At 37.0% G+C, this 16,427-nt stretch overlaps 2 protein-coding genes across 2 annotated transcripts; both read left to right on the top strand.

Annotated features, from left to right (window-relative positions):
* The first annotated feature begins 7,756 nt into the window (after positions 1-7,756).
* Positions 7,757-9,372, top strand: aqp12 (aquaporin 12). Its single transcript, XM_079471844.1, has 3 exons — positions 7,757-8,479; positions 8,750-8,866; positions 8,961-9,372. The coding sequence occupies exons 1-3, from the start codon at positions 7,882-7,884 to the stop codon at positions 9,086-9,088; spliced, it is 843 nt and encodes a 280-aa protein (XP_079327970.1). The 5' UTR covers positions 7,757-7,881; the 3' UTR covers positions 9,089-9,372.
* Positions 9,373-10,563: 1,191 nt separating this feature from the next.
* LOC306902926 (uncharacterized protein) lies at positions 10,564-16,223 on the top strand. Its single transcript, XM_079471845.1, has 5 exons — positions 10,564-10,680; positions 11,287-11,456; positions 13,817-14,008; positions 15,086-15,415; positions 15,716-16,223. Exons 2-5 carry the CDS (start codon positions 11,303-11,305, stop codon positions 15,880-15,882), a joined length of 843 nt encoding a protein of 280 aa, XP_079327971.1. The 5' UTR covers positions 10,564-10,680; positions 11,287-11,302; the 3' UTR covers positions 15,883-16,223.
* Positions 16,224-16,427: the final 204 nt, after the last annotated feature.

The following is a 16,427-nucleotide window of genomic DNA, read 5'->3' as shown; positions in this document are numbered from 1 at the left end:
ATCAGCTTTGAAATGTTATTTGACGTTGGCGTGACGCACGTCACGCATCACGTCACGTTTAACCGTCATTCAACGGTCGCGTGCTGCGGATGGCTGACTGAAGAAATTTAGCGGTAAAAACAGCAAAATTCGACCAGTTTCTGTTATATATCGCCATTTCTTAACTTAAAGAAAGTCCTGAGTAATAATATAGTGTCATTGTAGTAAATTGGCGTCGAAATCTGCATTTGTGTGTATTATACATCTTAATTAGTGTCGACGTTTTCATCCTTGAAACTACTGAAGGTGTTTTTGGTAACGCTAAGCCTGTTATATTTCCTGTTTACATCGTATATAACCTTATAACGTAAGATTTAAAACGTATTTGGTCATTTGTCGTCGAAATCTGCATTGCTATTAACCTAAGTTAATTCTTAAAGTCTGGTGAGTAAGTTAACGTTACGTGCAAATATAACTTGTTTCACAACATCCATTAACGTTACTTTAAAAGATGAACAAATTAACTGTCACATCTACAATTTCAGAGATCAGTACGGTTTTTAGTTCAATAAATGTACTTAAACTACATTTAATCTTTACTTTTTATGTAATAAGCGCGTGGACGTATATAGAAACTGGCGAACAGCACCATCTGGTGGATACAAACAGCATAGCTATGTGAATTCAAAGCAACGTAGTCTTTTTGTAAAACATTTTAAAAATGTATTTCTCTATTTTCTGTTAACAAGAAATATTTTGTATTATTTGTGTTTCTTATTTCTCTGTAATGTTAATGTATAACTTTCACTGCCTATACAAAATGACACCACTAACGCTTAAAGACTGAGACTCATTTAAGGTCAGAAGAAAATAGTAATAATTTGTGCACATTATGTCTTTTCAACAATATACATACGAAAATAAAACATAATTGTTGGATATTTTTCAACAGACACATCTTAGAGCCACATTGTTTGGACGAATGGAAAAGCAATGTGCCATTAAGGGCCTTTTATTGGTGAGTAATCTAAACATTTGTACCTGTTGGTTTTTAGGGGAAAACCTATATGTTTTTATGGATATCCATATATATACTTAGTGGGAGAATAAAATGTTTGGCGAAACCAGCCATTCCATGCAAGCATTGGTGGTTCAGTGGTAGAATTCTCGCCTGCCACGCGGGAGGCCCGGGTTCGATTCCCGGCCAATGCAGCAACTTTATTTTCACAGATGTAGTAACATTAACGTCTGCTTCTTTTGCTTGTATAGGGTCTTACAAGGGAAGAATGCTACAACTCAAGTGATTGACACCTAGACTAAAGCAACCAAATGCTTTAAAGATGTTCCTTTACTTCTTGAAGATGTACATGGTAGGTTTGGTTCTGTTCTGTATTGTCAGCCTTTTAACAAATAAGCAAGCATTTCAAGCATCAATCATTTATGATGTTTAAGCATGAGGTGTTCCTAGTTCTGGTTGTTGTAGTACAGTCACTGGATGTTGTTTTGTCACTTGATATTGAGCGCATATCAGTTTTTATCACCAGGAGGTTTCCTGGACGAGATTAGGTTTAGGCCAGGGCTATTCCTTCATTAAATTACTACATCTCCTTATTTTTTACGAACACGGGGGCACGTATGGGAGAGACTCTTGCCATTTGACGTAACGGGCCGATCGGGCCAGTGCTGTCTAGTCACAAAAAATATTATTTCTACGTTTTAAAGCTTTCCCTAAATATTCTCACAAAGAGAATTACATTTATTCAGTGAAAACCATGAAGTGTTACTTTACACTATTTAATTCATGTACCTAAAAACTAAAATTCTTGGCTTTTTACTTTTCTATTTTAGGCAAACGAACCCAAACTCAAATGTTAGTGCAAAAGATAAAAAGGCAACCGGACATAACAAAACTTTCATATCGCAAAAATTGCATATAATGTGAAACATTTCGTATAATGGTAGTATTTTCGTCAAGCAAAATTCAATCGTAGCAATATTTGAATTTAGAATTTAATATAAATTGTAAATAAACTAATAAATGAAAATACAGCAAATTAAGAGATACATACCAGTGGAAACTCAGTTTTTCCTTCGCCATCATGCCCTTCTTCATTAAGACGGGTGCGCCAAATTACGAGACGCAAGCCAAAGCACGAACATGTCTAGTTTGAGCCATGTGTACAAGAGACGCAAGCCAAAGCACGAACATGTCTAGTTTGAGCCATGTGTACAAGAGACGCAAGCCAAAGCACGAACATGTCTAGTTTGAGCCATGTGTACAAGAGACGCAAGCCAAAGCACGAACATGTCTAGTTTGAGCCATGTGTACAAGAGACGCAAGCCCAAGATGCCTAGCTTAGAGGTAGACATTCAGTCCTCGTTAGTATAGTGGTCAGTATCCCCGCCTGTCACGCGGGAGACCGGGGTTCAATTCCCCGACGGGGAGGTCATTTTTTCTTTGTTTACAGTTAAACTCTTAATGGAATCCTTTATTGATGTTACCGTATATTCTTGACTATTGATAGAAGCAGCTGTTTTACATACTTCGCAAAAACTAGTTTTTCGTCAACATACGTCTGTCCAATCCATGGAAGGAGAAAATGTTTTGTGCACAGTGTGACACCATGCGAGCATTGGTGGTTCAGTGGTAGAATTCTCGCCTGCCACGCGGGAGGCCCGGGTTCGATTCCCGGCCAATGCAGTAGATGTTTTGTTTTCACACGTCTTCAGACGTTTAATAACAGAAAGACATACATTTGTGTTCATTTTGTAGGTGCCTTTGTATAATATGAGCTCATAATGAGGAATGCTACAGAAAAGACAGAAAAACAAGCTGCTAGAGATGTTCTGTAACGGCTCGTCAAAGTACAAGGTAGGGTTTGTCTCTGGTTGTGTTTTTGTCACTCTATTGTTATCTACAATAAAGTCTTTAAATAATAGCATTACGTGGATAGTTCACCCAAAAAAGGAAAATTCTGTCATGCATTACCAATACTCAAATTATTCCAAACCTGTATACATTTCTTTGTTTTGCTGAGCACCAAGGAAGCAACTGAGATTTCTAGGCACCATTAACTCACGTTGTACAGTGGTGTGAAAAATCCCCCTTGCAGATTTTTTTTATTTTTTCATATTTGTCATGCTTAAATGATTTAGATCATCAAACAAACTTTAATATTACTCAAAATGCAGTTTTTAAATGGTGGTTTTACTTATTTAGAAAACATTTCTGACCCTTAGTGAAACAGTAATTGCCACTCTTGGTAAATTATGAATTAACTGTGAATTGAATAACTGAGTTGAATTTCACTAGCCACACTCAAGCCTTATTACTGCCAGACCTCTGGAATCAAGAAATCACCCAAGTAGAACCTGTCTGACAAACTGACGTATGCTAAAAGATCTCAAATAGCAACACATATCAAATAGTCAATCTAGAAATTACTTTTTCACATTGGTCAGAAATGTTTAGATTGTTTTTCCTTAATAAATAAAAGCATATTTTAAAAACTGCATTTTCTATTTACTCTGGTTTTCTTTGTGTAATATTACAATTTGTTTGATGATCTGGATATTTACAGTTTTTCTCGATTGTTTACACACATTTTCTGAAAGCATGCCTCATACTCTCAGAACTCTACACACAAATCAAAAAACACAAACACAATGGGCAAAACCCCTCAATTCTCCTGCAAAATGAAACTTCACATTCAAAACAATGTTCTTTCTTCTCAAAATGAATATATATATAACTATATATATATATATAGTTTTAATACTCAGAACACACAAATACACAATAACAAATATATTTAATTTTTCCAACAAAAACAATGTACAGTGTACATCCCAACCAACGCAAAGTTGCACATACAGTGGTGTACATACTAGAGCCCGACCGATATGGATTTTTGGGGGCCGATGCCGATATTAACTTGAAAAGAGCCGATTTATAAGCCGATATTTTGATTTTGAAAATAAACTGGATATTAGACCCATTTCCTATAAACTGCACTTACACAACATTCAATAGCAAAATATCTGCCTGTTCTAGGTATGTGGGCTGTATAAACCATTTCCAGAAGGGATGTTAAAAAAAAGCCTTAGATTACAGTCTCAATGACTAAACAATTGCACATCTAAAGTATATATTTTTCAATGATCACAAAACAGTCTGGTTTTAAACATTTAACACTTTTATTTACTTCCAGTTGAAGCTGGTTTTAACAGTGTGTACTGTAAATAAATTATAAGTTAAAGTAAAAGAGCTATACCAAACAAATTCAATATTCCACAAAAACATAATAAAATTACAGTTTTTCTCGATTGTTTACACACAAATATTGGTACTTGAGACACAATGACCACAACATGTAACTCATTCACCAACCCCCTGAACCAATTCTGCTAAACTACAAGCACAATTCCTGCTTTACACTCACATTGCAGATCTAAAACACACTTTTTTCAAAACACTACACACAATTCTCTGCATTTGGCACAATTTTCAGGCAGAAAAATCTCTTGTTTTCACAAGGAACACACTGCCATTTAAATATGAACACTGACTCATCACATGTGTAAACACCTGTCACAAATGTGTAAACCCCTTCTCCAAGCTATGGAAGACACATGTGGAGATATAGCAGCTGATGCTTTTCATGGCTGGACTGAAAAACATTGCTTGTGATGTGGATGAGTTGCTGTGGCCAGACCCAAACCCAAGAGAAGATGCAGCATCGTTTTTTTACTGTAACTGTATACAGTAAATTCTTCTGTTGTTTTGTATGTAGACCACTGTATGTGCAACTTTGCGTTGGTTGGGATGTACACTGCACATTGTGTACATCCACAAAAATAAAATATATTTGTTATCGTGTATTTGTGTGTTCTGACTATAAAAACTATTTTATATATATATATATATATATATACAAAAAATATTTTACAACACACTTATGTACTGTCTGTAGTAAGTGTAACACTGAACCATATAAAGAGCAAAGTCATTATGATGAATGGAGAAGTGTTTTCCATTCATCATAGTGTTTTATAAAGAGCACATCAGTGTTCAACTGGTTCTTATAAATGTCTATTCACATGATGGTTTGTGTGTGTCATTTGAAATCAAAATACCATTTTGAGAAGAAAGAACATTGTTTTGAATGTGAAGTTTCATTTTGCAGGAGAATTGAGGGGTTTTGCCCATTGTGTTTGTGTTTTTTGATTTGTGTGTAGAGTTCTGAGAGTATGAGGCATGCTTTCAGAAAATGTGTGTAAACAATTGAGAAAAACTGTAAAATAAGTTAAATGTATAGCTACATATACAATAAATAAATATAAAATATAAAATAAATAAATAATACCAAAATATAATTAAAACAATGTAGAATGTTCTCAATATATAGAGCACACTGGCAAGAGGTTTTCCTCCTTCACTACTTTTTACAAATTATACTTTTAGACTTTTACTCTGTCTACCTCTGAACTTTAATATTTGAACAGTGTTTTGAAAAATGTCTTGAACACGGTGCTCCTTAGTACTGCCAGTTGAGAAGTGGCAGGTTGTAGTACAGGAAGCACAACATCTCTGCCTTGGAACCTGTTAGAGAGCTTGAGTGAACATGAGTGAAGCATGAGACTCTGTTTCTCATGTTTCATCGGCCGTTATAAACGCTGATGCCGATTTAAATGCCATTAGCTCATATCGTATGTACTCATATCGTATGTACTAGAGCCCGACCGATATATCGGTCGGGCTCTAGTACATACAAAACAACAGAATAATTTACTGTATACAGTTACAGTAAAAAAACTATGCTGCATCTTCTCTTGGGTTTGGGTCTGACCACAGCACCTCATCCACATCACAAGCAATGTTTTTCAGTCCAGCCATGAAAAGCATCAGCTTTTATATCTCCACATGCGTCTTCCATAGCTTGGAGAAGGGGTTTACACATTTGTGACAGGTGTTTACACATGTGATGAGTCAGTGTGGATATTTGAATGGCAGTGTGTTCCTTGTGAAAACAAGAGATTTTTCTGCCCGAAAATTGTGCCAAATGCAGAGAATTGTGTGTAGTGTTTTGAAAAAAGTGTATTTTAGATCTGCAATGTGAGTGTAAAGCAGGAATTGTGCTTGTAGTTTAGCAGAATTGGTTCAGGGGGTTGGTGAATGAGTTACATGTTGTGGTCATTGTGTCTCAAGTACCAATATTTGTGTGTAAACAATTGAGAAAAACTGTAAGCGTGACAAATATGCTAAAAAATCAGGATGGGGCAAATACTTTTTCACAGCACCATATATGTAATATACAATAATTACATATATTCTGTTAATTACAAAAGAAAATATTTAAAGAATTTAGGAAAACAAACACCCCTGGGCCACTTTTGACAAGATATCAGACCCTGGATATCTCAGTTCAAAACAGCACGGTAAAATCTGAACACTCAGTCCTCGTTAGTATAGTGGTCAGTATCCCCGCCTGTCACGCGGGAGACCGGGGTTCAATTCCCCGACGGGGAGGAGTTTTTTTTTCTGTGTATTCACAGGAGAGCTCTTTTTTTGACTCCCCTTTGTAGGTAGTTCACCCAAAAAAGGTGGGTGATCTACCTAAAATTCCTTAGTTTATTATTAGAAGGCTCTTTGTTATAAACGAATAGGATGAAAAATAGACGGTATACAGGCTACAGAAAAGGCAAAAGTATTTCAATGTGATAAAATCTGTCTGAGATCGATAGTAATAGTAAAATTTTACCCGTTTCTTTACAATTAAAAATATAGCACATAATATAGCTAAATGCTATGCTAAAAGTCATTTACACATTCAGTGTACTTACGTCAGAATTGTGATTTGTTTTCATCATTTGTAAGCTCTGATGTTAAGGCTGTGTCTCCATGGCCGGTTAGCTCAGTTGGTTAGAGCGTGGTGCTAATAACGCCAAGGTCGCGGGTTCGATCCCCGTACTGGCCAATGTTTTGCTGTTTACAGGAGACCGTTTCAGCTGAAATTCCCCAAAATTATGCGTTTTGCCCGTCAATTTACACCAACTCCATTTTTCACCTTTTCACCCCGATGAGTTTGCATTCCCGAGGATTATGCTCAATTAATTGTGGGCTGCATAAATTGTTATCATGATTAAAATACAATTAATCGTGCGTCCCTAGTTCTACCTAAATAATGAGCAGATTTGTGTAATTTATCTCTCTGTGTTTATATGCTCTTATTGTCTTGTAAGATCAAAGCGACTACGTGTTATAGTTAAAAGAAGCACCAGATGGCACTCTTTATCTGTAGACAGGATGTGTGATTATAATATATGTTGATCAGATTAAAGAAGAACACATATAATGGTGAAGCTCATGTAATATTTGTTAATTTTGTAGCAGAGCAAAACTTCTGCCCCGTGTGAGGCTCGAACTCACGACCTTCAGATTATGAGACTGACGCGCTGCCTACTGCGCCAACGAGGCCTGTGAAAGCATTACAGAATGGCTCAGTATGTAATGGGAACTCACACCATGTGCACAAATCGGTTTCAGATATAACAATGTCTTTGATGTGTCGGTTTGCATGTACAACTTCAAACAATACTTTAAACCAAAAATAATCAAGAAACGAAAGATCAGTCTTTGATTAGGACTAAACAATGAAATGAGACATCTAATCTCTGCCACTAGAGGGAGCCAACGCATATAGCCTCTTACAAAGATGGCCTTGAATAGGTCAGTCTGCTTTTTTGGCTCAAGGTGTGGGACAAAACCAGAAAAGCCCCATTAGATAAGAACACGACATCTCTGTGTGCCACGTTGTCACAAGCGTTGAACAAATACAACATCGGTGAGCTCAGTGCTTTCTTTCCGTTTAGCACAGCCAGCAGTGCACTACACCAGGCATCATGTCAGGGCTCAACACATCGCTGGCATACTTCTTTACTGTAATAGGCCTGAGCGCACTCTGTAGGCTGCTTCTCGCCCGCTGGAGACGGCGCTTGGGCTTCCTTACAGAACTCATTTCTGCTTTCGCACTCGCTGGCTGTAGGCTTGAGATAGACACCATTGCGGAGGTCGGTCAGTGGGCTGGAGCGCTGGGCCCGGACGTGGCCTACACTATGCTTTTCATAGCTATAACTATTCACGCCGTTTTCATGCAAGGCGTGAGCGGCAACCCGGCTGCGACGGTAATGGGATTCCTGCAAAAAGAGATCGGTGTGGTTGCCATGCTTCTCAGCGTTGCGTCGCAGTTTCTCGGTGCGTTTCTCGGCCTCTTAGTTGCGGGTAAATACTGGGAGATGGAGCTCACAGACATGCACATGATAAAGAATCTGATGATGTCGGAGTGTAGCACGGCTCTGCGAGCGCCGGTGCTACACGGAGCCGTCGCGGAAGCCATCAGCGCAATGACCTTTTACCTTGTTTACCTCGTCCTGAGGAACAGGACACAGCTGCTCAGAATTCCCATACTGGCCCTGCTGCTGACTTTCTTCGCCTATGCAGGTGAGTACACACGGACCCTTCGCAGACAACAGAATAGATGCGGACCTGTATAAATTATGTTATCCATTCATTAGTTATAAATTAGATAGATCTAAACTGGTTTACTGGCATCTGGGCCACAGATGTTTTTATTAGGATTGATATTAAATATTGCACCTTTATGACTATACACTTAATGTGTATGTTTTTCATATCCGAGAATGTGCATTTTATGTGGTGATGTGTTTTGTGATGCAATGTAATGTTCACCGATCACTTTGTTGACATTAGGAAGTAACTACACCTCTGGATTTGTGAATCCATCTCTTGCTTTTGCATTAACATTCAACTGTCCCGGACATACCTTCTCAGAATACGCTCTCGTCTACTGGCTCGGCCCTCTTATTGGTAAGTTCTTACATTGAACAGTTTTGTTATTAGTGCATTTTCGAACAAGTGTGTATGGTTACCTCTGATCAACGTCATATAATATCTTCCTCAGGTATGACTCTCGCACTGTTCCTGTATTTTGGAAATATTCCATTGCTGTTTAACAAGAATCTGCTTTACTCCAAGAAGTCACGATTCCGGGTTCCCAAAGGAAACAATTCAGAGGAAAAGACCAACTGAGAGACGTTAACAGAAGTAAAAGTCAAGATTGATGTTGTGAACTGCAAAACTCACTTTATGACGAGTTTTTTAACCCGTTTGACTGTTGAATGCTAAATATGCCAATAGCAAGCCAGACGGGTCCAACATGACTGTTTACATTTATAATGTTCAAGTCTAAGTATAAATTCTATGCCAAAATCTTTGTCAAAGAAAATGTCAAATGAATCGTTCTACAGAGAAAAAAAACAAAACATACAAATAAAATTGTAAAGAAATGAAGGAACCGAAAGGTCTTCCAGACATGTTTGGTGTACGCGTTTTATTTCATGATTCAAGTACAGATCATCTTTGAGCCACCTTAACATCATTTTACCTCAGTAAAACTTTCATCTGAACTCTTTTTCATAAGTTTGCACTTTTAATTCAGATGGTAGGAGTGATAACGCCAGAAATGATTCTGGGTGCACTTTAAAGGAGGGAGGTTATATGTCGGTATGTGTTAAATCAACGGTGTGGGATTAACAGTCCATTTTAAGTTTTGTGTAGATAACGTCTTGCATACAAAACCAGTAATTTTATTTTATTTATTTTCCCATACAGGTAACAAATTTCTGCATTTAAGTATTACACTTGAATGTCTACTTTTGTTTGACTTCTTTCTGTGGAACACTACTATAGTTTATTGCAATATCAAAAAAGCTTTGTATGATTTTAAAACGGATTACACCATTCATCATTTCTTGATGTTGATGTCGCACCAAAAAATCATCCAATTCACACAAACAGCACTGGGATGTTTAATTCACAACAGGCCACAAGTACATCATTGACTGCCGCTTAGGTCAAAACAGTGTTTTTTTTAGTTTGCTTTAGTTGTTTATGACTTCAGATCCAGTTGAACATACTTTTTGTTTCATGTTCTTTTAAAAAATCCTAATAAATGCAGAAATCATCCATTTTTACATTCCCTCGTTTTGCAGATGCCTTTACCCAAGAACGTTTATCATTCATGTTATCTGCTTTATATTAACTGTGAGCACAAAACCCATTTTGAGTAATTTACTAAACTTGTTCATACCTTTCTGCTTATAGCTTTTTATGAGACAATAAATAAAAGCAGACTGTGTTTAATTTAAATAAGACAAATACAAAAAGGCAGAAATTCCTGTGACCTAACTTTGAAACCTCATCTCTGTCAGTTCACTGTAAGAAAAAAGAGCAAATCAAAAGGTAAAGAAATGACTGTTAATGTAAATATATGAAAGTAAAACAGAATTTAAAGATGCAAAAGGTGATATAATAATTAATTTTCTAATAAATAGATGCCTTCATGTAAATTGTTTTTGTAAATCTGAATCATATTTTTCAATTGTTTTTGTGTAGGTTGAATGGGTTTTAGAGCTCCATGAAAGCAGGTGTTCAGAACAGGATTTGGAATCCTTGCTGTAATGCTTACCATTTCTTCCCGCCTGCCCAGACTGCCGACAGTATTTGACTAGACGGTATATGACAAAAACCACCACCGCTACTGTTGGTACTGCTACTGCGGCTGTGATACCGTAGTGTGAACGGCTGGCTGCAGTTTGACATCATGGAAGAAGCAGGTTAGGGTAAGTAAATTTCATTTTGATGTCAACATGTTTTCCAACCCACTATATGTGCTTACAGCAGATCTTTGTGTTTGTGTCCACTGTGTTATTGATCTCAATATGACCAGTGTTCATTTTATATCCTCAAACATGCAACACAACATCAATCAATTATTGACATTTTCCATGAAAATAAACATGTTATTGACAAATACTTTGATAATATATAGACTTAACTCACAGAAATTACAATGTGCAGTTTGAAACTGCTAGTAGAAAACACCTGCGCTGTCTCAAAAAAGCCCTGATATACCTACAGACAAATGTCAACTAGCAAAACTGGGTTGTTTTTTATTTTAATTATGTATTCATATTGTTCTCCTTGTATCAACAACCTGCACAAGTCATTCAAATAAAAACATCACAGATTTCGTTAGATGAGCAGATTATCCTAACAGAACTAATGGCCCTGGCAATAATTCTGTGCTAATATTTTAGACAAATGTAAGTGTTCATACCTGAAAACGTCTGACAGTGTTGTGTGATGTTGAGATGTGTTGTCTGGTTTGTGACGGGATTGTTGACCACACATCTGTATTTGTTTGTATCCTGATATTCCACCTCCAGAGGAAGAGAGAGTCTGATGTTGAGATCAGACACACTGATGCTGGAGTGTACACGACTTCCATTATACCAGGAGAGACTCACACGTGTCACATTCATCACTGAACACAACAACACACATGTTGACGCTGAAGAGGAGTTTTGTGATGAGTCTCTGCTGATAACAGGAACAGGTAAAGAATCTGAAAGTGAATGAAAAAAGCATGGGTTTAACATTTTCCATTACTTTAATGTGGTCCGGCTACTAAATGAAACGTGTATACAATCAAACACACTACACGTGTCTGTTGTAGTCCATACACAATTAATGGATAACGGAACTGGTGTTATTTTTGTAATGTTTAATCACCAGTGTTAAAAAATGTCAAATTAATACTAGCAGTGTAAATGCACAGTGTGTATATATACTCACACACTGAGTGTAAATTCAACCATTTTTAACACTTGCGATTTTGCTGTATTGTTATAGTGGTACAATGAAGTATATGAACAGATTCTGCTTACCGTAGATCATTACATGAAAACACTTTTTTTCTGTCTTGTCTCCTTCGAAGGAAATACATTGATAGTCCCCAGAGTCCGTGGTTCTCGTGTTTTTAATGGTAAGAGATCCAGTGCGACTAAAATCGAGTCTTGGTATAAGGTTTGCATCCAGTATACTCAGTTTCTGTTTAGTTACTTCAGCAATTGGTTTACTTTTATACAGCCACAGTATTGTGTGATCTAATTCAGCAACATCAGTGAGTAAAGTGACAGCTTCCCCCTCCATCACCGTAATATCCTTATCAGCTTTTGTACTTTGTTGACATGCTGGAACAAAAACCCAGTTGAATGCTTAACTTTAATCTGTTATCGACAACAACTCATGTTATGCTTTGTTGCAGTTTGGCTTCTTTGCTGGAGTAGATAATGTATGAAACACACTCTGTAGAGCAGTTTGTCCACTTAGAGTCTATGTAAAAAAACATGACATATGACCTACGTAGATAGAAATAGCTCATTCTAAGACGATATAAACATAACTCTTCATTATTTAAGGTCTTTTACACCTCAGATATAGTATAGTGCATTTCCGTCAATAGATTCTCCAAAAATGATACACTGGACCTTTAAATCTGAATTTCTAGTGGATTGGGTGTTGCCAGGGGTTTGTTGGTCTTTCATGCACGCCACTCACATAATCTGGATTGGATTAACATTTGTGGTTGTTCGCCGCAGCCACTGTCGCTGAAGCTCCATACCATATGGTGTCTAGTATGATTTGTGATATTTTTTAATCCGCTATAACTGTCAAATTTAGAGATTATCCATTCATAGCCTTCAGGAGAGTGAATATTTTGAGCTCCAACCATCCACAATACGTGATCACGCTCTGTTTCAGCATCATCTGTGTGCAGGATGATGACGTCTCTTGTATTTGATACCACTGTCCTCATGTTTTCTCTGTCATTCACTTCTGGAAAAGAGAAAGCCATTAAGAAGGAGAAGACATTTCAATACATTCAAAATCCTTGCAAATGCTTTGTTCGACACACACAACGCATTCTCTCTGCTTACTAGATGGTGATTTGAATACGGTTTGTAGAATAAAGCAGGCAAAAGGAGATTTTGACAAATGTTTAGTGCTACACAAGAGTTATGATGCACCGATATTAGATATAACAATTCCCATTGTGCAGAGCCAATGATATACACGATGGTGAGTGATTGCTTGTATTAAAATTGGTTATGACCATAAATATACAAAGCCAAAATTCAGACAAGAATTTAGACAGAAAAATGTGGGGAAAAAACAGCGTTGAAAAGAAGATTAAACTAATTAAAAGCAAATCAATTTAAAGCAAACTTTAAGAATAGACTGTTTTTGTATATTTGTGTAATTTGTATAAAATTGTTTCTTCTTACCATTCATACAGATTGAGATAAAGCAGAACAAGGCAAGAAAGAAATCCATTTCGTCCAGATGCAACTTGTGCAAGGCATTTATAAAAGTGAAAGTGCGACCAGTTTAATCCACCTTTCAGCTTGAAAAGATTTCTGCAAAATCAAAGCCCTCAAAGTTTTTAGTTTAAAGGCTAGACATGTATCAACACAACATGTGACGCCTTACATATGACCCAAACGATTAATTTGGTCATTTTCAAGTATCAGGATTTTTGTGAAAGTTTCAGGACAACTTTGAGTGTGAATGCAGTATTCAGTACATATGCATTAGTCACACTTTCCTGTTAATCTATTATGACTCAACACCCCCCGTTCAAGCTTCAACAATAGCCCCACAAAACATGTTAAAACAAAAACTCACCTAAGCCGTTCGCAGTCTTTCATATTCTGGTGTCATGTGTTGATGTACTGTCGTGCTGTCTTACTGGTGAACGAGACGCGAGGTCATGAGGAGGCGTGGCTCTGGAGAAAGACCTCTGATGGGAGGATGGGATTTTTAACTTGTTTGTTCTTTCAAAGCTAGCTTGCTATGTGCTAGCTTGCTCCTTCTTTTTGATCATTCGGATGAACACTCTTGCTTACGTTGCAGAAGTGGGTCTTTCCTGGAACAAAGGAAACAGTTTATTGTCCAGCATCAGTGTGTCTGATCTCAACATCAGACTCTCTCTTCCTCTGGAGGTGGAATATCAGGATACAAACACATACAGATGTGTGGTCAACAAACCCATCACAAACCAGACAACACATCTCAACATCAGTGATGTCTGTCAGTTGTGTTCAGGTATGAGAATATGTTGAGCAAATGACATAATAAATGAGCAAACTTTCAGTGTTTATGATAAATTCATTTTTTTACTGGTCAAACAAATTTTAGTTTCTTTGGGAAACTCAATGTAAACTAAAGCAGATGCAGCATCTGTTGATGTTCACACTTGTCTGTTGCTCTAAAACCCTTAAACAAGATCCAGTGTTTCAGTTTCACTGGAGCTGTGATCCGATTGGTCCTCTCTGCTCTTGTGGGCTTGGCCACATTTGCTGAAGTGGTTTATGACGTCAGATCTAGAAGACCTGAACAGAAGCAAAAAGATCAAGAGATCAAACCCAGAATCTGACGGATGCGCTTGAGAATTCATCTTTTCGTTTCATTTTTTATTTGCTGCTGAAGATTCATTTCCAGTTTTTGAAGATGTTTAAACAATCATATATGGAATCATTTTTCAAATAATAAACAATTGTCAGCAAATGTAAATATGTCTTTTAAAGCAGCTTTATCAAGTACATGCGCATATATATATATATATATATATATATATATATACACAGTAATGTACTTAATAACGTTTTTTTTATTGATTTACAATCTAAATTTGCATTCATTTACTTACAGTACATGTTGTAGATTCACCGGCATGAATGGTAATATTGTTACAATCACCAACTCCAAAAACTCAAAATATAACCAGTCTTCTTCTGTCCAGAAAGAATTAAATGTGAAATATTTTTAAATAGATTTATTTTATACATGCCCCAAACCACCAGCAAACTCAACAGGCGTAGGGCCCTGTCTGTGGCTTGTGCTATTTTGTCACAACATGAAACCGGTTGCTAAAATAACAGCTGTGTACCCGTTGAGTATTAGAGAATAGAACCACATCACCTCTCACTGAACTTTCTTACAGTGTTTCTGCACGACATGCTCCAAATATGGAAAAATACTGTGAACAAATGTTGACTTTTGTGTTTTTAGTGAATGTGGCGGGTAAGACAGTTATTCTTTCTTCCTTCATGTTTTAGTTACATGTATTCATTGAGCAAAACAGCTGGTTTAAGTTAATGTATTTTGTAATATGTTCTTCAGGTGTGTTTGGTGTTGATGGAGATGAAGTGAAGTCAGTGTCAGTGATGGAGGGAGAATCTGTTACTCTACACACTCGTCTTACTGACGTACAGAGAAGTGATCGCATATTGTGGACCTTTGGCCCTCAAGACCCTCTTATAGCTAAAATGTACAAGCAAAACATCGCTATGTTTGACAGTAATGAGATATTTGGAGACAGACTGAAGATGAACAGTCAGACTGGATCTGTCACCATCACAAACATCACCATCACAGACTCTGGACTTTATAAACTACAGATCATCAGTGACAGAGGGACGTCATATGAGAGTTTTAATGTTACTGTCAATGGTGAGTATTATTTCATACATTTTCTGGCGGGAACGGGTACCGTTTAACAACCCGTCACAACGTTGCATCAAAGTTGTGTTTAGTGGCGTAAACTTTAGCTGTAGTCTTCCACAGACAAATTAACTGTATAAGGAAACAATGTCAAAGTCTTAATAATGAAATCCGTTTTATCTATAAAGGCCAATATACAAGGCCCCCAAATGAAAACACTGAAATTATAGTTTCTTTGTGTAAGCTAACGCAGCTGCAGCATCTGTTGACGTTCACACTTGTGTGTTTATGTGTCGCTTTAACACTCAGACAAGATCCAGTCTTTCAGTTTTACTGGAGCTGTGATCCGATTGGTCCTCTCTGCTCTGGTGTGCGTGGCCACCATCGCTGTAGTGGTTTATGACGTCAGATCCGGAAGAGCCGAACAGAAGCAAAGACATCAGACAGCACACCCAGAATCTGACGGATGCGCTTGATTAGCCGTTTTTACATTTTCTTAAAGAATAAATATGTTTTTAGTGTTTTAAAGAAGTTTTATGAATAATGTATGGAATCATTTTTAAAACAGATTTCAATACATGTGAGATGCTGTTTTATTTCTTTCACATATAGACAAAGAGCAACGAAGCCGATATAGTATTTTGAGTTTATTTTGTATCTAAATTATTTAGCCTTTTATTGTTTTCAATACGATTGATTTTCACTGTATGGCAGAACTGTTACAGTCACCAACTCCAAATGTAAAAAGTCTTCATTTGTCCAAACATGATTGTCTGTGAATTATATTTGTAATAAATAAAGCAGTTTTATACATGCTATTAAATGTCCCTAGTTTGTTTTTTGCCTTTGTGTACGGCCCTGTCTGTGGTTTGTGTTACGTATTTTGCCACATTATGAAACAAGATGTTAAAATAACTTTCCTGTAAACTACTGCTGTATACGACTATAACCACAACATCATCTCTCACTAAACTTTCTCACAGTGTTTATTCAATACAGACAACCAATGCGAAATATCACA

This window comes from Barbatula barbatula (assembly GCF_947034865.1).
Source record: "Barbatula barbatula genome assembly, chromosome: 13".
NCBI lineage: Eukaryota > Metazoa > Chordata > Actinopteri > Cypriniformes > Nemacheilidae > Barbatula > Barbatula barbatula.
This window is presented reverse-complemented; position numbering and strand designations above follow the sequence as displayed.

Bases quoted from the DNA above. Each gene is read 5' to 3' on its own strand.
- LOC306902926 (XM_079471845.1), top strand. From the start codon at position 11,303: ATGTTGAGATCAGACACACTGATGCTGGAGTGTACACGACTTCCATTA. The intron at 11,457-13,816 runs GTAAAGAATCTG...CTTACGTTGCAG, and splicing joins TCTGCTGATAACAGGAACAG to AAGTGGGTCTTTCCTGGAAC. The intron at 15,416-15,715 runs GTGAGTATTATT...TTTAACACTCAG, and splicing joins TTTTAATGTTACTGTCAATG to ACAAGATCCAGTCTTTCAGT.
- aqp12 (XM_079471844.1), top strand. From the start codon at position 7,882: ATGTCAGGGCTCAACACATCGCTGGCATACTTCTTTACTGTAATAGGC. The intron at 8,480-8,749 runs GTGAGTACACAC...TGTTGACATTAG, and splicing joins GACTTTCTTCGCCTATGCAG to GAAGTAACTACACCTCTGGA. The intron at 8,867-8,960 runs GTAAGTTCTTAC...TATCTTCCTCAG, and splicing joins CTGGCTCGGCCCTCTTATTG to GTATGACTCTCGCACTGTTC.